The following is a 26,741-nucleotide window of genomic DNA, read 5'->3' on the forward strand; positions in this document are numbered from 1 at the left end:
TGTAGGCTTTTATTCTGCTATTCATTTACAGATGGAGCTTGTGTTATCCAAGATTAATTTTGTGCCAATATGCCAGTTATGTCTGAAGCTTTATTTGTAAGTGTTCATTATTGTCGCAGTGCTGGTGAGGACCGGAAAGTAGCACTTGGCTGGGGTAGCTATGAGAGACACATCGCGATCTTAGTCCTGAGAGGACGAGTCATTAGGGACCAAGCTGGAATCGATGGATTGGAGAAGGTAGAATCGGGAAGAAGCCAAAGTTAATAAACTGGAAAACAAAGCAGTATTTCTGAAGCCCCAGCGGAAAAAATGATATTCCAAATTTGTTCTTTAAAAGATTGGTAGGAGTGAGGGCCTTCTAAAGGCTGCATATACTGACTTGCCCTTTAGCAATGTTCAGATTGCAGTAAGTGAAAAGGAATGTGCAGCTGTCAGTGTTGATGGTGCACTGCCATCTGTGGTCTAAATCTGGTATTGCAGCTGATCTTCACAATTATTATTTATCAAAGGCTCCAACTGGATTTGGGATTCTGTCCTCTCCTTCTTGTTAATCTCTTTGTGCTTTTTTATGCAACTTTTTCGCTTCTTTCGGGATGATTCTTCTCTTCATCCTCAACATTTATATATATATAGCCTCTCACTTCTTGTCCTGTAATGTCGCTACAACGGTTTCTGTCTGTTCTCCAAACAGGGTTTCCAAACTTTGAAAATACTTTTAGGTGACGACTTTCCAAATATATAATGATGGCTGGCATCTTAAATGACCTAAACAATATCATGTGTCTAGAGCTGAAATTTAAAGTGGAATCTGCATCAATGGGGCATCAGGTGGTGTCTGGGGGATTTTTAACTGTACACAATCATCTTACAATCATTGGTGTGATACTTGCATGTGTTGTATTGTAGTATCGGGAGATGACAATAAATCAACATTAACTTTTTATTACCGACGGGTGAATATGCATCTTCTAAATTTTACTGACTGCTGACAATCCCATCTCTAAATCTCTTAGGCAGAGTTCTGCAACCACCCAGGTAGTTGATATTAGGGTCTTTGTCAGTGGTGGAAGTGGGGGGTATACGGGGTACTGGTACATTGTAACACTGTTACAGTGACTTACAGCATATTTATATATATATATATATATATATATATATATATATATATATACAAGTTAACCCGTGCATGATACTCATGCATTCTAGTCAAATCAAGCTACTTAAGGTGTTAAAAAGGTTCTTGTCATGCATTTGGGCCTAGCCCAGGCCTCCTCAGGGGAAGAGCGTTACTTCCCGATGCAAGCGCCCTTTTTTAACGTGGTTTTGTCCACATGTCACCACCTCATCATTTTTCTCCATCACCTCATCCTTCATCTTCATCGCCACATCCTTCATCAAGCTACTTAAGGTGTTAAAAACTCCCCACTGTCACCCCCGGCAACCACCAACCACTCCCAACTGTTACTTCTCCTTCAAGAAATATATAAGTCAGTGTATAACTCTGCCCAGCAGGTGGCGCTGCAGCTTGTTTTTTTTTTCACACACGCCACTAGGCATTTATATAGTAGATATATATATATATATATATATCTAATATATAAAAGCCTAGCAGCGTGTGTTAGTGTGTGTGTGTGTGTGTGTGTGTCTGGAAAAAATACCAGATGACAGAGTGCTCAAGCTGCAGCGCCACCTGCTGGGCGGAGTTATATACTACACTGACCTACTAAATTCTTAGCATTATCTTCTAATCTAATATATAAAAGCCTAGCGGCGTGTGTTAGTGTGTGTGTGTGGAAAAAACTATTTTCTCAGAAAGGGCTCATCCAATTGACCTGAAATTTGGTATACCGACATTATTTGACAAAAAAATTATAATAGTGAAGTCAGTTAACTTCCATCATCCCACCTTCTCCCCGTGGGAGGGGTAGTAAAGGCTAAATTTACCAGTTGAGGGCTCAAACTCATTTTCGTGAGGTAATTTTACCTCATGAACACACATGCTGTGTTAGTGTGTGTGTGTGTGTGTGTGTAAAAAACTACCGGGTGACAGAGTGCTCAAGCTGCAGCGCCACCTGCTGGGCGGAGTTATATACTACACTGACCTACTAAATTCTTAGCATTATCTAATATATAAAAGCCTAGCGGCGTGTGTGTGGCGATGAAGATGACAAGAACCTTTTTAACACCTTAAGTAGCTTGATTTGACTAGAATGCATGAGTATCATGCACGGGTTAACTTGTATATATATATATATATATATATATATATATATATATATGTGTATACACACACACACACAAATACACACACACACATACACACACAGTGGTGGAAGTGGGGGGTATACGGTGGTATGTCATACCGCCACTTCTCTTACTTCCTTCATTGTATCACATTACATTCCCATTAAATTTTTCATACCACTTCTAAATTTCCACTTTGACAACTGGTCTTTGTAGATTTTCATGTCAGAGTAAGTTTCCACTGGTTTGACACATCAAGAAAATGTCAGAAGAGAATCTATAATCTCTTACGGGATTCCAAGGGAACACAATCCTTTAATTTTCAAGCCAGACTTCATCAACGGTTTTGTCTCTACGCAAACGGTGAACTAATGTAGTGAAGAAATATATATGGCCGTGGTCTTTGGAGTTGTATTCCTAATGCAGGATTTATCTGCTGTCGTACCAATGTTACGTAAAGCAATATCAGTTACATTGAAGAGGATCATAGACGTTATTTATAACGGATATTTCGGAGACCCAGGGGACATCTCCAAAGTGTATTTCTTGGCTGGAGCAGTGCGGTTTTCTGAACTAGTCTTGATTGGCTTTTAAATGCAATACACTGTTCTGATTGATTGATTATTTAACAATTTACCTTCTGTTTAAATCATAGCATTCACATCAGTTGTTTATTACATTTGAATTTTTTGCTTGGAGCCACGGCAAAGTTTATAGGGCTTTTAGTGAATAGTTTGCTTTATCTTTATTGTTTAGTTCTGTGCTTTTCAGCCATGTGTTTACATCAAGGCCACAGTTATCTGTTTACATCTTGGGTATGACACTGCTGTGCTCTCTCCGTTGGACACAGTTGTCTACGTCTGGGATATGACACTGCTGTACTCTCTTAATTGAACACAATTGTTTATGTCTCTGGTATGACACTACTGTGCTCTCTCCGTTGGACACAATTGATTAAGTCTGGGGTATGACACTGCTGTGCTCTCTCAGTTGGACACAGTTATCTACGTCTCGGGTATGACACTGCTGTGCTCTCTCTGTTGGACACAATTGATTAAGTCTGGGGTATGATACAACTGTGCTCTCTCCGTTGAACACAGTTGTCTACATCTGGGGTATGACACTACTGTGCTCTCTCCGTTGGACACAGTTGTCTACGTCTGGGATATGACACTGCTGTACTCTCCTAATTGAACAAAATTGTTTATGTCTCGGGTATGACACTACTGTGCTCTCTCCGTTGGACACAATTGATTAAGTCTGGGGTATGACACTGCTGTGCTCTCTCCGTTGGACACAGTTATCTACGTCTGGGGTATGACACTGCTGTACTCTCTTAATTGAACAAAATTGTTTATGTCTCGGGTATGACACTACTGTGCTCTCTCCGTTGGACACAATTGATTAAGTCTGGGGTGTGACACTGCTGTGCTCTCTCCGTTGGACACAGTTATCTACGTCTGGGGTATGACACTGCTGTACTCTCTTAATTGAACAAAATTGTTTATGTCTCGGGTATGACACTACTGTGCTCTCTCCGTTGGACACAGTTGTCTACGTCTCGGGTATGACACTGCTGTGCTCTCTCCAATGGATGTATTGTATCCAGTGTGGAGATTTAACTTCTAATTCCACACATTTATGATACAAACTAGGGTGATATAGCGGTAAAGCTTGATACTCTGCTAATATTGCTTTTCCCACATTTATTACACATCTCAACAACATCACCATCCAACACACACATGGCCATCACATTCCTATTTCCTATCTTTCCGTTACAGGTTGTCTTTGTAATATTAATTTGCTTTCTTTCACAACAGTTCTTAAAGGTTTGTTATGCAATACAAGGAATGAGAAGACAAACATATAAACATTTAAAAAAATGATTCATTGCTACTTAGCGTCATTTTCTTTAAATGGTGCATAATTATTTTGAGCCCCGTTATGCTGAAAAAGGAAAGAAAATGGAACAGCGGGAAACTGTAATGGAAAACGTTGTGTTATACATTGGGGGAGATAAAATAAAACAAACACACAGCAAGACGGAGGTAATTATCTGCATCCTTCCAATAGTATGCTCTCGGAGAAATCAGTCAGGAGAGCTATAAACCTTGGACACGTGGAGCAGGACGTCGCCTTCGGCCACCACTCCACCCAAGAGCTGGACTCCAGCGCATATTCATACCTGCAAAGGGGAATTCATGACATCAATACCGACTGCCGTCATTACCGTAAGTCTAAAGTCAGTATTTCTAACACCATAGATCCCGCTTGCTGCATTTTCCCAAATTAGAACATTTTCTGAAACTTAAACAAGTTAAACACTTACAACACATCTTTTAATAAAGGATTTCAATAAAAAACAAGTTTAGAAATTGCTTCAGATAACACAACGCAACATAATTACACGTTTGCTCTCCTTTGGCAGCTAACGCAACTCTTTCTGTTAAATGGGGTACGGATTGCGTAAGGCAACTAATAGCCGAAAAGTGAAAAAATTTCTTCAACCTGTCTAGAAATGTAGACATTGTGCCCGCCCTATTTCACCGGTACCCCGGTACTGATAAATGCTTCCCAATGTTTGCAAATATCTATGCAGCAAATTATCGGTTACGCCAATTATCTTTCAATACTGCGATCTTTAGAATATACATATATTATACGTGGGATAATGTACCCCCTGCCATAAATTATTACGGGCATTCTAGGTCACGGAGGGTTTCTGTGACTATATATAAGCACTAAGGTTCTAGGTTGAGTGAGTGACTCATATCCATTATAATTTACAGTACAGTAGAGGGTAATTACACCGTATAATACACACCAGCTCCGGTGTGTTGCTGATAGTTCCCCCAGGTTAATAAAGATTGAATTGATGAAGTCGGAGCCCGATGTTTAAAAAAAAAATGTTTTAAAGGAGCTTATAACACGTTAACATCACTTGTATAATTGATATTGCACAATTTTGAATGTCCTATATACTGCTATATGATCTATATCAGATTTCTCAATACTTGTGTCACTTACTGAATCTCTCGGTCATCTCTGATCAGGGTCCCTTCCTTGCCCATGACCAGATATTGCTCTCCCGTCTCCATGATAAAGTCTGTACACGTCTTCTTCTTAATAAAGCGAACATTTTTTCTGGCTCTCAGGGACGCGGTGCCTGGGTGTGAGACAAGCGCAGAACATCACACAGACAAATGGAGTTGGTGATAATGGTGCAGCGAAGAGAGAGATGACAAGTTGAATGCCAAAAATGCAAAATCATGAACTTGGGTCTCAAAAAACCCAAAGGATAAATACAGTATTAACAGCACTATAATGGAAACTACTGAGGAGGAAAGGGATCTAGGAGTCACTATTTCAGGTGACTTACAGGCAGGTAAGTAATGTAACCAAGCAATGAGGAAGACAAGTCAGATGCTTGGTTGTATAGTCAGAGGAATCAGTAGCAGAAAGAAAGAAGTAATAATGTTACTGTATAGGTCATCGGTACGGCCTCATCTAGAATACTGTGTACAGTTCTGGAGGCCGTATCTCCAGAAGGATATAAATACATTACAGACTGTACAAAGAAGGGCAACTAACATGGTGCATGGTCTACAGCACAAAACTTACCCGGAAAGACTAAAAGATCTTATTATGTATAGTTTGGAGCAGAGAAGGGAACGGGGGACATGATAGAAACTTTCATATATATCAAAGGTTATAACAAGGTACAGGATGGAAACATTCTACAAAGGAAGAGAAGTATTAGAACACGAGGACATGTACTGACACTGGGGGGAAGAGAAGTATTAGAACACAAGGACATGTACTGACACTGGGGGGAAGAGAAGTATTAGAACACGAGGACATGTACTGACACTGGGGGGAAGAGAAGTATTAGAACACGAGGACATGTACTGACACTGGGGGGAAGAGAAGTATTAGAACACGAGGACATGCACTGACACTGGGGGGAAGAGAAGTATTAGAACACGAGGACATGTACTGACACTGGGGGGAAGAGAAGTATTAGAACACGAGGACATGTACTGACACTGGGGGGAAGAGAAGTATTAGAACACGAGGACATGTACTGACACTGGGGGGAAGAGAAGTATTAGAACACGAGGACATGTACTGACACTGGGGGAAGAGAAGTATTAGAACACGAGGACATGTACTGACACTGGGGGGAAGTAGGTTCAGAGGAAACTACTTCACAGAAAGGGTAGTGGATACGTGGAATAGCCTCCCATCAGAGGTGGTAGAGGATAATACAGTAGAGCAATATAAACATGCTTGGGATAGACATAAGGATATCCTTTCAAAGAACTAAAGATCAAATAGGGTTGGAGGTTACCATAGATTAAAATATTTGCAGACTAGATGGGCCAAGCGGTTCTTATCTGCCGTCAAATTCTGTGTTTCTACATTGCAGAACTATTGTCTCCTTTGCTGACATGTTTTTGTGCAAATTCCCCTTATTGTATGTTACATGCATTAATTTTCCATGTGAAAATGGAAGCGTCTTCAGGGGTACATCAAGTTTTGGGAGGATTTGGATGGATAAGATTGTTTCTTGTGGACTGGACCAAGGTGCAAAAATAATATTTTGTTTTGCAAGACATAATTTAAATGAAATTGAAAAGGTAGAGAGGGTGAAATGAAAGGGTGCTACTGTTTAGTGGGGGATCACATACAATTTTCCCCCCACAAATGGCCTGCATTGTTACATAAAGATGGGGGAGACAAGCGTCAGCCCGTATATCCACTGATCACCTTCCCGACAGATTTAGTGCAGGATTCAAGCTAGATTTTGATAAATTTTTTGGATAAGTACATGATACAATGTGCTGTGAAATCTCACTCAGATCGCTTTTACAGAGGTAGTGTCGGATACCGAGATGAATCCGACATACAGAAATGTATTATACTCTGCATATTGTTTAATAGACGCAGGGATGACGTTTATTTATGAGAAAGGAGAAGTGAATGAGTTTTCTATTTTCATTGAAAGTGAAGACATTGCACTGATCTAATTGTGTGACTCGGCCGAAACTCACATTTCTACAATATTCCCCTTAAAGTAGACTTTTAAAAATAAGAAGCTTAAATTGAGTCATGATTCTCGTTTGAATTCTACATCCAAATCATCTCACTAATATCTCATCTTTATATCTTGTTTTTTTCACTCTTTTTTGCTCTTACCTATATGGAATATGTCTAAAATTGTTGCTGTGTATTTCACAAAATCCCCGTCTTCCTCAGATTTCACAATCTGCACCTTGTAAGCTGGAACGGAAACAACAAGTAACTCCTACATTCTCAAAACATGAATAAATGGTTTATTGTAGGAAAGCTACATAAAACTCTGCCCGGTGGTCAATAGTAGCATTTACTAAGTCCAACCATAGCCGAAGAAACATTGTACCTGGGTTATTACGGATTTTAAAAATAAAAGAGGGACAAGAAGGTCACAATGTTTCTGCTTTCCACATTCATTTATTGTTTTGTGTGCGCCTTTATGGGACTATTACTAAGTACATGTCTCTATACATACACTATGAGGGGGTATTCAATTGACCGCGAGAATTTTTTTTAGACCGCGTTAAGTCATTTTAACGCTTTTTTATCATTTTGGAGCGGGTTAACCTTACCCGCGATTCAGTTCCATTTTTAACACTCCAGTTTTTTTAACAAATGGTCCTCTCGCGCTCCAGTACAAGGTCTATTGAAAGTACAGGGTGCGCGGGAGGCAGCCTCGTTAAAAGCTATTCAATTGTTTTTTAACGCTGCGCGTTGAACAGATCAATATGCTGTTTTATCTCGCACCTCTTTGGGGTGTGATAAAAATAAAAAACCTCTGAAAACGATTTGAAATCATGTAATAATGAGAAAAAGAAAGATAAAATATGTTTATCACTGATGCCTAACATGTAAAAGATGATTTTCTTGTAAAAAAAAAATAATGAAATAAAAAAAAACATAAAAAAACATTAAAAAAATCAATAATTAAATATATTTATGTATGTTTTTGGTACAAATATGTTTGTACTAATGTGTTTTGACATTGTATACATGATTCTATAGTATAAAGTAGTTAAATAAAAAAATATGCTAAAGAAAGTACTCTAATGTAGATATTATCAACTAGAATGGTTGTGTAATGCATTAAAATGTATGGAAATGTATGGCAGTACTTTTTTTTTGTGTTTTACATGACCGCGTTAAAGCTCCCCTTCACTCTCCTAAAAACTCGCAAACACAATGGTTAATGCGCGAGGGCAGCGTTTCCTCTTTTTCAATTGAATTGCACAAGTTTTCACGCTGCGTTAACTAAAAAACGATCGGTATACCAGTTGAAAACCCATCAGTGATTTTTGTTTTAACGCGGCGTGAAAGAAAAGAATCTCGCGGGCAATTGAATACCCCCTATGCTGCGTACGGGGTTAAAGAGCGCTGGCAGAGACTATTACATGTGTTAAGTCTCCTTCGGTTGTGTACAGTATAATCTATCAGATGTCGTCAATGTTTGCGTTATCTACACGTATGTGTCACCTATCAGCCGCTTCCTCACCGTATGTAACGTCGCCCTTGCACACAACATTCTTCCTCTGGTCTGCTGATATCGTCTCATCCACTTTACTTTTCACATTGGGGCATTCACCTGTACGTTGGGGAGAGAAAAATCATTTCATTGTGTCATCAGAAACGGATGCTATATAATCTACATCGTCCCTGTCTCTGACAGTGTAAGGGATGCGTTATTCATGGCTTATGTAACATTCACTGTCTTTCTTTTAAAACGCATTTTATTGAGGTCATAGACGCAACGTGTCACATGAGAGCACAGTCCGGTAAGTAGGCCACGAGTAGTTGTGTCCTTGTGAATTTCATACGTCTAAGCCATCGTATTCATTTACATGTAAGTGGAGAATTAGCTGTACTGACGGCCAATTAAATATAATCATGTGGAGGGGCAGTGATGGAAAAGGAGGGGTGGCGGGCTACGATAGAAAGGGTGAGAGGCTACGGTGGAGGGCGAGGGGGTGAGGTAGGAGTTATAGAGTAGCTGGGAGAGTGCACAATAGAGTGAAGCAGATATATTGTATAAGTCAGTGGTCAGGGAACAGGGGTAAATTACCCCAAATGGGGTAAAAATGAAATTCCTGGGGGTAATGCTGCTGATTCACATGCTGTCAGTTGGATTGTAGACCCCTTTAAATGTGAAATTGCTGTTGTGCCAGAAGAGCCTCAAGGGTTGGCAGAGACACTTCTTGAGCTTCGATGCAATAATGTGCATTTGAAAACAAAGCAGATATTGTCATATTTTTGGATGTCAACAGCTGCAAAGGCATCAAAATTGCCCATGAAAGTTGCTGCCTTTTGCAACAACCTACCTTTGAGAACAAGGATTTTCCACTCTAACGAACATAAAAGCAAAACGGAGAAATCGATTGGACGCTGAAGACTGTATCCAAATTGCTCTGACATCAAAATGCCCCAATATTGATGCTCTTGTATCAAAAATGAAGCAACATCATTTCTCTAAAACCTGGTTTTTGAAGTTGAAGCTTTCAAAGAAATTTTGAATAGATTCAATAAAATGTTGAATTCTAATAATTAATAATATATGATTTACTTCCTTTCAAATCAAGAGGGTAACGTCGGCGTATCTAAATATATTTTGGGGTAAAAGGTAAAAACGTTCCCTGACCCCTGGTCTAAGTAAAGGGCGATCTGCTTCTGAAACGAAAGGATTCCAAAATTCTGTTCAATGAGATTGCGGAGCTGTTCAGCATCTAGGTCATATATTACATCCTATAGTCATACTTATGTTATTAATATATAGATAGGATGGAGATGAGGCCCTTAGACTGAGAGTGGAAGAAGCAGAGATATTTCACAGGGGGTTTATAGTGTTTGTGACGATTGGTAGAAGTTTCAGAAATTGGTACAAACGGGATCTTCAATGGCCTAATTTGGTTGTCCTCAAATGTGGAGAAATATCTGAGTACATAGGTACACGGACATACACACAACCAGGTCATAAGCACTAGAAAAGTTTCTTAACATTCGTTTTGATAGCGAAAAACACATTCACTATTAGGCGTGATATAATACAGATATAATATTCATTCGCGGGTATGAATGAAAGTAGCAAAAAAAAATTTTTAAAAATAAGTCCACAAAATCCTATAATATAGGCACGATCAATCCAGAATGCAACTTCAGGGGTGAATTCTCAATCAGCCAATCAAACTAGCTAGTGCTGGTGCCATCATTAATAGCACCTGCCCTCTAGTGGGTGGATAAGAAAGTGTTTAGTATGTCTGCCTCACAGCACTGGGGTCATGAGTTCAATTCCCGACCATGGCCTTATCTGTGAGGAGTTTGTATGTTCTCCCCGTGTTTGTATGGGTTTCCTCCGGGTGCTCCGGTTTCCTCCTACACTCCAAAAACATACTGGTAGGTTAATTGGCTGCTATCAAAATTGACCCTAGTCTGTCTCTCTCTGTCTGTCTGTATGTGCATGTTAGGGAATTTAGACTGTAAGCTTCAATGGGGCAGGGACTGATGTGAATGAGTTCTCTGTACAGCGCTGCGGAATCAGTGGCGCTATATAAATAAATGGCGATGATGATCTATTATATACCATATAATGTATCTTCATGATAACCTACCTGCTATACATCTGCATGCGTCTCCTGTACACACTTGTACCAAGTTCTCGTCCGCAAACGGATTGTAGAAGATTGTGCACTGTTGATCTGAGGAAAGAATGAGGTGAGGTTTGTGACATCCGGGAACCAACGACCTGAGCAACTCAAGGTTTCTTATACAGCAGAAATGTCCAATCTGCGACTTTCTGCTTATATTAGTACAAACGGGGGACGTTGGGCATTCCAGCTGGTGCATTGTGGGGATTGTAGTTCAACACCGGCAGTAAGACTCACACTGTCCATTCCCCAATAACCACCCAGTGTACCACGATCTCACCGGCCCCCTACCTGGTGAGTGAAGCTCGTAGACTTTAAAAATTCCCGGGCTTGTCATGGCGACTTTGAACAGTTTCCTCAGCAGTACTGTAGCGCATATGTACTCGTCAGATGAGATCTGCGGCGCAAAAGACAAGGACAAGTGAAAATGGGGGGACAGCCAGCGGCTGAGACATAGGGCTCCCTCAGACCCAACCGTACCCATTCAAAATGGAGGATGACTTTCCCATCTTCTATGCTGTAATCCGTGACATATTGATCCACTCTGTTCATGAGCTGCAAATAGAGAAGAACAAATAATGGTGAAATTGAAGTTGTCACATCGCGGTGTGTCTATGTGCCTGACGCGTTTGACTCAGGTTAGGTAGAGGCCGTTTTTCACCTCCCGGGCCCCCAGCTTCGCTCTGAATACAGAAGAAAGGGGGCGGCCTCTGCTGAGCATGCACAATTGTTTGAGAGGGCTGGCATTGCTGACCCCCCATAGAGACTGCACCCCCTATTGTTACACCCTAGGGCACCCGAGAGGGGAGGGAGCAGGTACAAAGTACCAGGGCCCAAGCAAGCCTGGGGGCCCTGATTTGCCTCTGTAGTGGGAGGAACCAACAACCTGGTGTGACCACGCCCCTTTCAGGGGCCCTGACTACATCCCTGGAGGGAGGGGCAGCAGATCATTCCTCAGACACTGAGATAATACAATGCCCCCTTTTTATATATTAATACTCTTACATCCCTGAACACCTCATGCTTAGGAGCGTCTTCAAAATAAGTCTCTAAGTCAGGTTTTTGGCTGCGATCTTACGATGTACTGTGGTCCCCCCACCAACCCAATTATTTCCATAAAAATACAAGGTGATGACCTTATTTAATTGCTTTTCATCAGCTTGCAGCCCTGTAATCAGCGTGATCTCCATGACGGCTTGGCCAGAGTCGGGCAATTCATTTTCGCTGGGTTTATACCTAAAACGGAAGGAAATTGTCCAAACGCCTGATCACGTGTGCAAAATACAAAGTCTAGAAACACCACGGAAGAAACATATTTTATTAAAATTTATTTATATTGTATGAGTGAGATGAATACATGTAAATAATAAAATATACCCTTATATTTGGAGAGTAGTGATGTCACTGCTGTAAACTATAACTTATATTTGGTCAATAGCGATGTCATTGTTATGTATTCTGTAAATAACGGTTCGTAAATGTAAAACACAGCAGGGGGTAGACTTAGTAATGCTAAGAAAAGAAAAAGTGGAGTTGCTGCCCGTAGCAACCAATCAGATTCTAGCTCTCGTTTTGAAGATTGTACTAGATAAATGTTAGCTAGAATGTGATTGGCTGCTATGGGCAACGCCTCCACTATTTATTTTTAGCAAGTTTAGTAAATCTACACCTTTCAAACAGTGAAAAACTGTCAGTCTTGTGCCCCAAACGTCTTTTGAAAAGGGCCGTCAGACAAGTAGCCTGTATCGTTGTAACAAGAGTCTGCCAAGCCCTCCAATATTAGTAATTATAATTGGATGCCAATGAACATTGGAGGGGGTTTACACCATAAATTAAAATATTGGCTTCTCGTCCAAAAACAAACATCAGTCTATTCGCTTCCCACAGAGTACAGCGCACTTTTTAAAGTCAGTAACGCATGTCATATTACTATTAGTTATTGATGTTAAATCTCACGGAGATCTTTATGTCCTGAGCTTGCATAAAGGGGGAGATTAATTCAGAACTGAAATAACGGTTTCCCTTTGGAAAGTTCCCCGCTTTCAGTTCTTGCCAGAAACACATTCAGTCTTTCGTCCAAATTGGCAGAGGCCACCCTACCCCAGGTTCGGGGTGGGGGGGGGACGGGACAGAATCACTAACCAGCTCCTTCTTAACCCTTTAGCTGCACGGTCCGTCAGTTATGTCTGCTATCGAGTCTACAAATTAGAGGCGAGGACGGATTAGCAGTTTGCAAGGTGAAGACATTCTCAATTTGTCAGTACCAGACTAGTCTTTGAGGGAAAATACGCCATGATTACAAGTTGAAATATTTGGGGTTATTCAAGTTCACGTTTCGGTAACTGTTGAGTGAAAAATACCAACACGACTTAGGGGTAGATTCGCTAAACCTTCGAAGAAAGGAAGAGCGGAGGTCCGCGGCCACAAACGCGGACCGGAGACAGATCACTTCCCCTGGCGCCACATTGAATCTGCCCCTAGGAAATGATAGCTAGAATCTGACTGGTTGCTATGGGCAACATCTCCACTTTTCCATTCTAGAAGTTTTAGTAAATCTACCTCATAATCTAGGCATCAACTATCACTGATAATAGACAGAGACAACAAGTCAAATGATTAGGAAAATGGTAAAACTGGGTCAAAGCTAAGGAACAAAGCAGCTTTCAGAGCGAGATTTTTCTTCTTCTTTTTTTTTTTTTTACTCAGAAAAATAGCAAAAAAAAATCCCTTATGGCATAAATCTGCTGAAGATGATGATTTAGTCGCTGTGTAAATATGAAACAAATCGCTTCCAGATTTTTTCAGTGGGGCCATCACTTGGTTGAATGCCTTATCCATGACTTGACGTAGTCGGCGCTTCTTCTGTAGTGGAAAATACCTGTCTATTCCCAGGACACTGGAAATTTGCAAAACACGTCTCAAGCCTGTTTTAACTCTTAACCTGAACTTATTCACCACAGAATGTCAGGTATTTTTAATAACCTGGGCATTTAAGGCTTAAAGATTATTTACAGAAAGGCCCATCGCCTTCACAACAGCCATTTTGTGACATCACTGAGGCACCTCTGATGAATGGATGATAGTCACAAAATGGCTGACAGTAAGCCACGCCTCCCAAATGTCCCGATGTAGGTGGACAGTCCCAATTTAATGTGGCTATTCTACCTTTCGGCACCTTTGTCCTGACTACTGGAAAGTTGAGAGGCAGTTCAGCGACCACCATGGCAGATCAAGGGTCTTTTTAGGGGAGGGGAGGTCGGATGGGGGTGACATAGCATTTTGGAAGCGCCAGGTACGCCATTGGAGGGCATGGCACATCCGTGTGGTGCGGCCATGCCCCGTCAAGGCTGGGCAATGTCTCCTTTTCTATGTGCGCACAATTTGTCCGGGTGTGGGCCAGTGTCGATGTCGGGAGCTATGAGTCAGCACCTTAATAACATGGTGAATAATCCCAAATTCACTGTAGCCCACAGCAAACAATTGGAAAATAGCTGTCATTGATCTTCTGAAACTTTATATGTGATTTGTTTCTTTGGCTGTCTGTGCAGTGTCGGACTGCAGGACACAGAGATCATCTGCTCATCCAGTCAACTAACGTCAACCTACATAAATAGCAGCCAGTTTATACTCCAGATATGAAGCTGAACCAATACCGAACTACTGACCCCATATCACAGCATCTGCTTCCCCCTAAAGCCACTCCGATGTCCCATAAAAACCCAAGACAAATCAATAAATGCGGGCTTCTCCCTTATATATGAATACTGAGCAGCGATTGAAGCTTACCGTGCGCAGGCTTCCAGACGCAGCACATCGGTGGACTCATCGTCATATATGGACTTTTCATCGTCGACTAAACATTGTGGATAATGAGAAACGTGACAAGACAATTAGGCTACAGATTAGATAATTAAGACGTCTCACAACGACCTTGTGGTCGTTTACGTATCGTACAAGACGGACATTTGCAAAGTACAGCAAGGTTCATGCCTCCTCTCTGGATTAGTAAGGATTAGTAAGACACCTCTGCAAATAAAAAGCGCACGGCGACAGGCGGAGAGGCGGAACAATCCTAAGAAGGTGCATTGGACAAAAATGTTTGCGTCACATCACACCCCAGCTACTTTAGTATGTTTAGGGCTGATGGCAATATGAGGGAAGGGTAACAAAATAATTAACCCAGAGGCTACCAGTCCCATGGGGAAAATAATGATACTGTTCCCAATCCCTCCGTGTTATGTGGTACGGGGTAATTAACAAGATTAGGTCTACTGAGGTGAAAAGATTCTTTTTCAATCAAAAGATGACAGACACAAAAAAATTACACACCAAAAATTTCAAAACACACTTTACTTGAACAAAAAACTCCCCAAAATGAGCGGGGAGGCCCGTAGCTGCCGCAATCCATGTAACTACATGCCCGCGCCCCCTCTCTCTCCAAATTGTGCTATGGGCCCGGCATTGTAGTGTTCCGGCCCTGGAAATGACCAGATAAAAAACACACGCGTTTCGCTTTCTGGGAATTTCACACAACATACTCTAACATGCAAGATCCATTACCAAGGACAGCGTGATGCATGTATGTGTAATACTTTACATGGGTTAGCCTTTTTCTGAATCTTCAGATCATATTTGCAGTTCTCTTGAGGGGGGCTAATAATGTTGTACACAGTCTTCACCTGCAAGACACAAATACGACGCGTTTATTTGATTTTACTGTGATTAGCAACAAAGTCATTGTAATAAATGGACAGAACCCACCAGTGACTTCCTTGTTGCTTATCCAAGAACAGAAAACGCCAGGAACTAAGAATTATTTGCTAATATAAAACTAACTTATATAGAGCAGTATCTTATAGCAACACATTGATCGTTTATCTAGATCAAGGTAGACCAATGAATAAAACCCTTTTAGTAGGAGTACGGTAGGATTTACACTGTTATCTGTACAGACATCTGGGTGAGTCAGAGGATTTAGAATTACTCATGCTAATCCCTCTACGCTATGTCCAACCCGCCTGAAAGCTGAGGCGTTTGGGCTGAGAAACTTGGGGTGACCTCAGTGTAAAGCTATTGCTGGGAACAGTTTTCTCTAAGCTTTGGAAAAAAAAAGTTAAAAGCTTAATCTAATGAGAGATCCACTCTGAAGAGCTGCAAGGAGAATCTGCTGTTCAGTGCAACTTAATACATGTCAGATAAAATAACATTTACACAAGTAGATAGATGACAAAAAGCCTAACATATCCTTGCATTCCACTAGACGGCAGCACAAAAGTTAATAATGTTTTGCAAATCATCGCATTATCCATTGGAGATAATAACCAGTTATTTATGGCAAATAGATATTAATTGATTAATTAACTAAGCCAACTATCAGGAGCTTTAGGTCTCCTGTTAAGTTATTTTTGTTGCCAGTATTTTTACATTTTTCAGGATAGTGTATCTACTTGATACACTGTTTCCCTCAAAATATATGGATGATTATACAGGTAGTGAGCAAAAGCATTTTAACATCGATATAAGTTACTTATTAGATGCCACAACGTGTGCCCAATACAACCAGCAGCTTTGCATCTTCCAATGTCTGGGATTGCGCAGAAGAGATTCAGCAACATTATTCCACAACTCGCTCATTTGACGCCTGGTTGATGATGGTGGAGAACGGTGTCTCAAGCACTGGCGGCATCAGAGATCTTTAGCTTGGCACCACACGTGCACTCGTTTTTTTGTCAAAAACATACAGGGCCAATGCTACTACATCTAGGCGGTGGTCCAGGGCGCTAGGCTGTAATGGGCAGCCTAAAATAATGAATGAGTGACACAATGGCACTTATTCAGTGTCTCGACTGTCGTCGAGGCACACCGACATTGAGTATCGGCCCTCTATTATGAAGCTGCTCCTCCATGTTTGTAATGGGCTGGGGGTGTGGCGCTTGGATGTGATGTCACAAACCAGCGCCACACTCACAAGGACTAAAGATCCCGCCCACGCTAGAGAATATGGTGATGATTGGTTGGACAGTATCACCTTCCATTGCATATGCTCTCTCCACCACTAAACCAATAAATTAATGTAGCTTAATCTGAGCCTGCGACCACCTTCCTCACAACCAAAGTAATTATACCACATTGTGCTTGCGCTGCTTATAGATTGAATTATACTGGAATTGGAAAGCAGAATTTTCATCCATTCCCCTGTAAATATACATACATTTCCTGTAGCAATGCCAGTGGTACTTCTTGTATCTATGATGAGATCTTCCTGAATTGGCACCTGTGAATAGAAAGATATATATATATAATTCACAAGTGACCGGAAAATATGCTGTAAAACATATGCTTATTATATGGTGAAAGATGATGTCATCACAGATAGTTGGCGAGTTGTGATGTCACTCTGTCATATAACTAATTGCGAGAGCGTCCCGTAACTATCAGGTAAAACTGGATAAGACGCATACAAGCCATTTCTGTATCAATTGGAATCTTGTGTATTACTGTAAAATATAAGATATTAGAGGTCATCTCGGAGTTCTGGCGCCTCTATTCGAAACTCTATACATTACGGTAGGATTATGTTATGTATAAAGTGTTCTACTGGAACCTCTCTCCAATTTAATGTATTTTTTCAAAGAAATACATTTTTACTAGAAAATATGGTCTCTAAATACAGACGTACTGAATATATCAAGTATGGAGTGGAGTGGGGTGCAGCGATTAGCGTCATGGAGGCGCCCGTCTAACCCGCTTTCATTAGGAAGTTGGCAGGATGTGTAAGAATGGTCTGCTCTCCCGTGAGTCTGGGAGACTTACCGGGAATTAGGGTGATTTACAGGCTCATTTATCAAAGGGCAAAAAAAATAAACCATATTTTATGTGTAAGATGTAAAACATTTGGAAACAGTTTTTAGATATATTTTTGGAACTATTTTTTTTTTTTTACCGAATGAAACAGAAAGTCCAAAATCTGTGAATGTTGCGAGCCGGCTAGTCGATTCATGCAAGAGGGCATCGGCAGAGGACTGGCACAGCAAAGGGGTAAGTTAACCGTTCAGGTCCAGTATGGCTGGGGCAGTTAAGAATCGCTGAGCTGACCCTTTGACATTTTTTTGGGATAAATTGTGGTGTTAAGGGATTTTTTTAAAATGAGTCTCATTGGTGGTGGTAGAGGCTTTTTGAAAACCCCTATTGAACTTTCAAAGTTAATTACGGCAGATTTTACAGTCTAATGATGGCATATACTTCCCAAACCAGTCACTATCTGCTGTTTTTTATTATATTATTATTATTATTATTATACATTTGTAAGGCGCTACAGTGCTCCGCAGCGCCGTACAGTAGGGAAAACAGGGACATACATAAAACAGGGACATACAAGGCAGACAAAATAAATGCAGACATGAAACAAAGGACATGGAGGACTCTGCTCATTAGAGAGCTTACACTCTAAGGGGAAGAGGGAACTGAAACAAGAGGAGTGAGTGTGGCTCAGAGTGGAGATTGGGATAGTTGTGAGGGTGCAGTAGTGTGAATAATGTTATTGAGGATAAGGTCACCTCTAAAAAAGAGATGGGTTTTCGAAGAGCATCTAAAGATTTGAAGGCTGTGGGAAAGTCTGATTGGGCGTGGTAGGGAATTCTATAAGTGGGGAGCAGCACGGGAGAAGTCTTGTAGGCGGGAGTGAGAGGTGGTTACCAGAGACCAGACAAGGCGCAGGTCAGAGGTAGATCTAAGAGGGCGGGAGGGACAGTGTTTTGATATGAGATTTGAGATATATGCAGGGGTGGTGTTGTTGAGGGCTTTGTAGGTGAGGGTGAGTAATCTGAATTTGATTCTGGAGGACACAGTTTAGCAGAAATAATACTTTCTCCTTTCTAATTAACGGCGTTTATGCAGAAAACCATTCGCCAAACAGGTGTAGCTCGTGTGAAAAAAGAGTTTGCAGAGAAATCACCTGTTGCGGCAACATTTAATTTACCCCGGGGGGCTGACACAAAGGTTTACATTCATTACCTCTACAGGCCTGGTGAAGGGATTTTTGTCTGTCAGACGGTAGCTTTTGAAATCTCCGGCTTTTCTGTAGGAGACTTTGACATCCATATTCAAGATCAGCTTTTCATCGAGGATGGCGACCTCCGTCAGCGCCTCCAGAGCAGTAATGGTGTCCTGTAAACACAACGGGGTTACAATCACATCAACTATCCTCCTTGTAAACCGCGTTCTCTTAGGGCTGAAGATTACTGCTTTGTTACATCCCGGACATACGTGTAAAAATGTGGCCATAGAATTGCGGAATGACGTGCGTATGTTGAGTCGCATGTACCTCAGTATACGTCTAACACAAAACAGCAGTATTCCGCCATCATTGTAGTTCTGGCACACACCCACAATAGTACTGAGATGCAGCTTGACAGTGTTAGTGACAAACCTGAAACTCTCATTACCCTATTCGTGCGCAATATAATGTAATGACGTGTCATATACACAAGAGAGGATAGTGTCACGACAGTGTTAATAATAAATGCCAAAGTCACATTTTCCATATAAAAATATAAAATGTAAGGAAATACGCCCACATCTGTCGTTTACCGCTTTATAAATCCAATGGGAATCTAATTCCCTACAGTAGTCCTGGAACAAACGTCTATCCCAAGCATGTTTACATTGCTGTACTGTATTCACCTCTACGACCTCTGACGGGAGGCTATTCCACGTATCAACTACCCTTTCTGTGAAGAAGTTTCCTCTGAACCTACTTCCCCCCAGTGTCAGTACATGTCCTCGTGTCCTAATACTTCTCTTCCCCCCAGTGTCAGTACATGTCCTCGTGTCCTAATACTTCTCTTCCCCCCCAGTGTCAGTGCATGTCCTCGTGTTCTAATACTTCTCTTCCCCCCAGTGTCAGTACATGTCCTCGTGTTCTAATACTTCTCTTCCCCCCAGTGTCAGTGCATGTCCTCGTGTTCTAATACTTCTCTTCCCCCCCAGTGTCAGTACATGTCCTCGTGTTCTAATACTTCTCTTCCCCCCAGTGTCAGTACATGTCCTCGTGTTCTAATACTTCTCTTCCCCCCAGTGTCAGTACATGTCCTCGTGTTCTAATACTTCTCTTCCCCCCAGTGTCAGTACATGTCCTCGTGTTCTAATACTTCTCTTCCCCCCAGTGTCAGTACATGTCCTCGTGTTCTAGTACTTCTCTTCCCCCCAGTGTCAGTACATGTCCTCGTGTTCTAATACTTCTCTTCCCCCCAGTGTCAGTACATGTCCTCGTGTTCTAATACTTCTCTTCCCCCCAGTGTCAGTACATGTCCTCGTGTTCTAATACTTCTCTTCCCCCAGTGTCAGTACATGTCCTCGTGTTCTAATACTTCTCTTCCCCCCAGTGTCAGTACATGTCCTCGTGTTCTAATACTTCTCTTCCCCCCAGTGTCAGTACATGTCCTCGTGTTCTAATACTTCTCTTCCCCTCAGTGTCAGTACATGTCCTCGTGTTCTAATACTTCTCTTCCCCCCAGTGTCAGTACATGTCCTCGTGTTCTAATACTTCTCTTCACCCAGTGTCAGTACATGTCCTCGTGTTCTAATACTTCTCTCCCCCCCCCCAGTGTCAGTACATGTCCTCGTGTTCTAATACTTCTCTTCCCTCAGTGTCAGTACATGTCCTCGTGTTCTAATACTTCTCTTCCCCCCAGTGTCAGTGCATGTCCTTGTGTTCTAATACTTCTCTTCCCCCCCAGTGTCAGTACATGTCCTTGTGTTCTAATACTTCTCTTCCCCCCAGTGTCAGTGCATGTCCTTGTGTTCTAATACTTCTCTTCCCCCCCAGTGTCAGTACATGTCCTCGTGTTCTAATACTTCTCTTCCCCCCCAGTGTCAGTACATGTCCTTGTGTTCTAATACTTCTCTTCCCCCCCAGTGTCAGTACATGTCCTCGTGTTCTAATACTTCTCTTCCCCCCAGTGTCAGTGCATGTCCTTGTGTTCTAATACTTCTCTTCCCCCCCAGTGTCAGTACATGTCCTTGTGTTCTAATACTTCTCTTCCCCCCAGTGTCAGTGCATGTCCTTGTGTTCTAATACTTCTCTTCCCCCCCAGTGTCAGTACATGTCCTCGTGTTCTAATACTTCTCTTCCCCCCCAGTGTCAGTACATGTCCTCGTGTTCTAATACTTCTCTTCCCCCCAGTGTCAGTACATGTCCCCGTGTTCTAATACTTCTCTTCCCCCCAGTGTCAGTACATGTCCTCGTGTTCTAATACTTCTCTTCCCCCCCCCAGTGTCAGTACATGTCCTCGTGTTCTAATACTTCTCTTCCCTCAGTGTCAGTACATGTCCTCGTGTTCTAATACTTCTCTTCCCCCCAGTGTCAGTGCATGTCCTTGTGTTCTAATACTTCTCTTCCCCCCCAGTGTCAGTACATGTCCTTGTGTTCTAATACTTCTCTTCCCCCCCAGTGTCAGTACATGTCCTCGTGTTCTAATACTTCTCTTCCCCCCAGTGTCAGTACATGTCCTCATGTTCTAATACTTCTCTTCCCCCCAGTGTCAGTACATGTCCTTGTGTTCTAATACTTCTCTTCCCCCCCAGTGTCAGTACATGTCCTTGTGTCCTAATACTTCTCTTCCTATGTAGAATGTTTCCCTCCTGCACCTTGTTAGAACCCTGGATATATATGAAAGTTTCTATCATGTGCCCCCGTCCCCTTCTCTGCTCCAAACTATACATAATAAGATCTTTTAGTCTCTCCGGGTAAGTTTTGTGCTGTAGACCATGCACCATGTTAGTTGTCCTTCTTTGTACAGTCTGTAGTGTATTTATATCCTTCTGGAGATACGTTCTCCAGAACTGAACACAGTATCTAGATGAGGCCGTACCAATGACCTATACAGTGGTATTATTACTTCTTTCTTTCTGCTACTGATTCCTCTCCTTATGTAACCAAGCATCTGACTTGCGTTCCTCATTGCTTTGTTACATTACTTACCTGCCTTTAAATCACCTGAAATAGTGACTCCTAGATCCCTTTCCTCCTCAGTAGTTTCCAATATAGTGCCCACAATACTATATTTAGCCTTTGGGTTTTTGAGACCCAAGTGCATGATTTGGCATTAAACTGTAGTTGACGCTCTCTTGACCATTCCTCTAACCTACCTAGATCATCACATATCTTTTCACCAGGCGTCCGGTACCTACAAAATATAAGCCTCCTAAGAAACATATTTGTGAGATACGTCCAAATCTAATTAGATCGCATCTCTGGGAGCGTACTACAGTTTCAATTTTATGCCATTGCTGTGCTCAACTTTCGCTTGTCCACCTCTTCAGGAGTAAGTCTAAGTTCCGCTCAACACTAAATACCAACTGATTTTTGGATGCATTCGCAGCATAGAAATTAGTATTTTTATGCCCCAGGAATAGGTTAACGTCTAATGCTAAAGCCTTATGCATATTGGAAATGTAGCAAGTTGACTTTACCTAACAGTAATTTCCTCCATTATAGTTATTTAGTACAATTGTTCGTGAGCACTTACTTAATGCAAGGCCACGATGGGGCAAGGTAGTGTTTAGCTGCAGGAGGATGTGTGATTTAGGTGTAGGAGCCACTATTGGAGGTTAAGAAATGGAAGGGGATGTGGGTCAGGGCCTTTCAATATCCAACAACGAGCTTCATTACTTTTGAGCAATTGCTTGAGAGAAAGTGTCTGAAAACCTTGAAATACTGACACGTAACTGCTAAGCCGTGACATTTCGTTGTCCTTGTTAGGTTCCCTGAATGAGTAAGTGGGTAATACCACCTTGGTAATGTGCACCATGATAAAAGGATATAATACTACCAAGGGCAAACGCAGGATTTGTAGAGGGGGGTTTCCACACCACGCGGCCAATGGGTGTGACCAGCATGCATGGGGGTGTGGCTATAATATTAGACAGTGCTTGGCTGCTCTCCAATTCTTCCTATCCCCATAATATACATGGGCAATGCTGCGTGCACTACTATTAGGTGCACGCAGCTCTCCCTTTTCAAGCAGAGCCGAGTAGAGCCGGGGCAGGGTCCAGCCACCTCAATTATACAGTGCCCCAGGCTTGGAGGGGGGTTTCTAGGCACTAGAACCCTCCCACCCCCCCTCGGTTTGCCTATGACTACATACAAGTAATTCAAGGGAGATGGAAGAGGAAAATTAGAAGCTCAACCCCATAGAGAATGCAGAATTCAATTGCTACTTTACTGGGTTTAAAGAAGACGACCACCTCATTGGTTAATTGACTCAACAACAATGACAATGAGAGATTTGCTGGAGACCCCCATTTCAATCCTACTATGTGAGTCATTCCGTCTCCTGCCCTCCAAAACGGCAGAAAGGTGCTCCGTACAGAGTTGCGTCAAATTGTCCGGTCTTTAATAACAGTAATTAGCAAACAGGATGGGAGGAATAATTTACCTGCGTGGAGTAGAATCCACCACCGTATCGTTGCTGTTCTTTCAGCCATCGAATGACTGGTTGGGCGTAGTCCCTTTCAGCATTTTTCAGAAAAGCCAGCAAAGCATACGCCGTGGTCTCCACCATCTTCGCTGTCTCAGCGCTGGGGGCAGTTGCGTCAAATATCTTTAATGTATCTTTCCAGTATCGATAAACAGGGGGTTCACCTACAAGAAGGATTTCGGTCATGTTTACAGCAGCCCAACACCACCGACAAATGCAGGGTGCATAGACGTTGACTTACCTATTCCTTTAATGAATGCTTCGTTTTTTAATTTTTGTATAGTAAAACCTTTACTTTCCCCAGTTGCCTCAGAAGTTGCGAGCGCGTATGCCGTTATCGCCAGCGAGAAAGTGCTCTGTGCATTAGTCACATGCTTCGACAGATATTCTATGGCGAGATTTAATGCATCGTCCACTTGCTGAAAGACAGAAATACATTTAAACAAGAACTAAACCCATTACGTGGCATTTATCTATGATATACTTGTCAGTAATTGACTTGCATTCTCCTAGGTAACATAGATGATTTATACAGACTGCAGAATGATAGATTTATACTTAGAGGGGGATGGGCAGTTATTTCACAGCAAGCTAACTGACATGATTTGCTTCAGCATTTCAGCTTGTTGTCTTATATTATCAATCATTTAGAGATTGCCTAAGGCAGGGCTTCATCTATGAACATGTATCTCCATGGTTACATCAGACAGTTCCCAGGCATAATTCAGCAAGGTCATATGAATAAATTAAATATGTTGCCTGTGTATAACCTGAACTGTGACACTTACTGTGAGACGGCACATGTGAGAGGACTTCTGAATTCCAATTACAACGTAGGCTGTTAAGTACAAGGCTTTCTCTGCAGCTTCTTTTGGGAGAAATCCCTGAAAATACAACGTATGCTGGAAATAAGCATTTGAAAGCTTCATGATGCTGTAAAACAAGTCTATTCTTGAGAAAATTTGGAACACAACAGTCCTACAGATAACTCATATAGGATGAAACCTCACTACCTAATAAAGACTGGGGCAACAGGGACTGATGTTGGGGACACATTGTATCATGTCACTGGAAGGAACCACTTTCTGTAATGAACCAACATATATCTTATCAATTGATTAGAAACTAGTGACATCACTGAGGTATAAAGTTGTGTCAAGTCCTAGTGAATGGATAGGCTGCAGTCTCAGTGAAGTCACAGGCAGGCCCGGCACTCCCATTAGGCGAGGTTAGGCAATTGCCTAGGGCGCCGGGCTCTGCAGGGCGCCTCGAAATTTAAAAAAAAACGGAAATCCACGGGGAGGAGAGGAGGGAAGGGGCTATGAATCTTACCTGCATGAAGCTGCTCCTCTCTGCTCTGTCTTCTCCCCTCCGCTCACTGACAGTGACAGGCCGTGATGATGTCATCATCACGGCCCGACAGTGTCTGTGAGTGGGGGGGGGGGGCGGCGATTTTCACACTGTGCCTAGGGAGCCAAGGACCCTAGCATCAACGCTTGTCACAGGTTCCTAGTGAAGGGATAGGCTGCATTCTCAGTGATGTCACAGGTTCCTAGTGCAGGGATAGGCTGCAGTCTCAGTGATGTCACTGGTTCCTAGTGAAGGTATAGGCTGCAGTATCAGTGATGTCACAGGCTCCTAGTGAAGGGATAGGCTGCAGTCTCAGTGATGTCACTGGTTCCTAGTGACTGGATAGGCTGCATTCTCAGTGATGTAACTGGTTCCTAGTGAACGGATAGGCTGCACTCTCAGTGATGTCACTGGCTCCTAGTGAAGGGATAGGCTGCAGTCTCAGTGATGTCACTGGCTCCTAGTGAAGGGATAGGCTGCATTCTCAGTGATGTCACAGGTTCCTAGTGAATGGATAGGCTGCATTCTCAGTGATGTCACTGGTTCTTAGTGAATGGAAAGGCTGTATTCTCAGTGATGTCACTGGTTCTTAGTGAATGGATAGGCTGCATTCTCAGTGATGTCACTGGTTCTTAGTGAATGGATAGGCTGCATTCTCAGTGATGTCACTGGTTCTTAGTGAATGGATAGGCTGCATTCTCAGTGATGTCACTGGTTCTTAGTGAATGGACAGGCTGCCCATCCACCATGTAGTAGTAAATGCACTTTTATTAAGGAGAACAATTTAGGAAACACAGTATGAAATGCACCTGTAGTCTGACTGGTTGGGTTGCTGATTTTTCTTCAAAAGATCCCTGTTTTGTTTGGCAATTCTCTATCAGCCATAGCAGACTGTTACACGCAGACATGTGATCGATAGTGACATAATTGCTAACGTCACCAAAGATCCGCATCGCAAAAGCGGTTAACCTGTTAAATAAATGGAATAAAATACATTTTAGTACACTCTGTGTATTTTACAAATAGTAATTGCTGAGTAACATGTAATTATTGAATACATTAATTTACTAGGATTACTAAATTCATATTTTTCCCAAATGGACTTCATTAAAGCTATAATTAGAGGACATTAAGGGAGTGATTGATCCAGGCAGTTTATCCGATTGTCACTTTTCCCTCCCTCTGGATCAACACAATTAGAATTTATGAGAGTTGAACTTGATAAACCATTTTTCATACTTGCTATGTAACCATGGGGTTTATTTATTATTGCACCAATATTAACGATTTTCTACTGCGATAATCGTCTATCGCTCCAATATCCATTAAAAGATCACAGAGGCTTTCCATTTCCAGATTGCATATAAAAAATAACCAAAAAGTAATAAAGTTATTTTAAAAAAATTGCATTTGACCTGTTTTTTTTTATATGTTTATTGTATGTTATTTTGCTTTATATACAATAAAAAAAAGTAAGAAAAAAATGTAAATAGAACAAAAAAACTTTATTAATAAAAAAGAAGGAAAACATGCTTTGCTAAATTGGGACAAGACTTGAGGCTTTCACATATTAATAAGTAGACCTCATATAACTTTGTATGAAACCATGTAACTAGGTATGTATTGTCAAAAATATATATCCCCAGAGCTAAGAGATGATTCATGGCTGCAGTAGCAAGCATTACAAAGCTAGGAGTTGTGGTCCAAGCAAATTTAACTTAAATTGAAAGATGCACAAAGGGACATGTCAGAGTGTCCTGCAGATAGATTATATTAACTGCAATCTAGACAATTAAATCAGTGTGTACCAGGTGCTGGGGTCTGCATCTCTCCACAAACTGTAGGAATGGTCTTTGTTTCTGAAGGACAGGAGACTAGAGACACCTAGAACCAATGAGAGATTATTATATAACTGATTATTACTCAACTGAAGGGGGTCATTTAAGTTGCCTCG

At 41.7% G+C, this 26,741-nt stretch overlaps 1 protein-coding gene across 1 annotated transcript in view; it reads right to left on the reverse strand.

Annotated features, from left to right (window-relative positions):
- Positions 1–4,116: 4,116 nt before the first annotated feature.
- C5 (complement C5) overlaps positions 4,117–26,741 on the reverse strand; it is a 51,925-nt gene continuing 29,300 nt past the window's right edge. Inside the window, exons 25-41 of the mRNA XM_075185669.1 lie at positions 26,596–26,671; positions 25,597–25,756; positions 24,226–24,321; positions 23,679–23,856; positions 23,396–23,601; positions 18,972–19,124; positions 17,170–17,232; positions 15,556–15,637; positions 14,745–14,811; positions 12,095–12,194; positions 11,439–11,513; positions 11,250–11,355; positions 10,923–11,009; positions 8,816–8,905; positions 7,447–7,530; positions 5,275–5,413; positions 4,117–4,432 (exon numbers count right to left, since the gene is read on the reverse strand). Of these exons, the coding sequence (XP_075041770.1) occupies positions 4,300–4,432; positions 5,275–5,413; positions 7,447–7,530; positions 8,816–8,905; positions 10,923–11,009; positions 11,250–11,355; positions 11,439–11,513; positions 12,095–12,194; positions 14,745–14,811; positions 15,556–15,637; positions 17,170–17,232; positions 18,972–19,124; positions 23,396–23,601; positions 23,679–23,856; positions 24,226–24,321; positions 25,597–25,756; positions 26,596–26,671 (1,895 nt within the window). The 3' untranslated portion in view covers positions 4,117–4,299. The remainder of the gene's footprint in view (positions 4,433–5,274; positions 5,414–7,446; positions 7,531–8,815; positions 8,906–10,922; positions 11,010–11,249; positions 11,356–11,438; positions 11,514–12,094; positions 12,195–14,744; positions 14,812–15,555; positions 15,638–17,169; positions 17,233–18,971; positions 19,125–23,395; positions 23,602–23,678; positions 23,857–24,225; positions 24,322–25,596; positions 25,757–26,595; positions 26,672–26,741) is intronic.

Source organism: Mixophyes fleayi, chromosome 9, assembly GCF_038048845.1.
Source record: "Mixophyes fleayi isolate aMixFle1 chromosome 9, aMixFle1.hap1, whole genome shotgun sequence".
NCBI lineage: Eukaryota > Metazoa > Chordata > Amphibia > Anura > Limnodynastidae > Mixophyes > Mixophyes fleayi.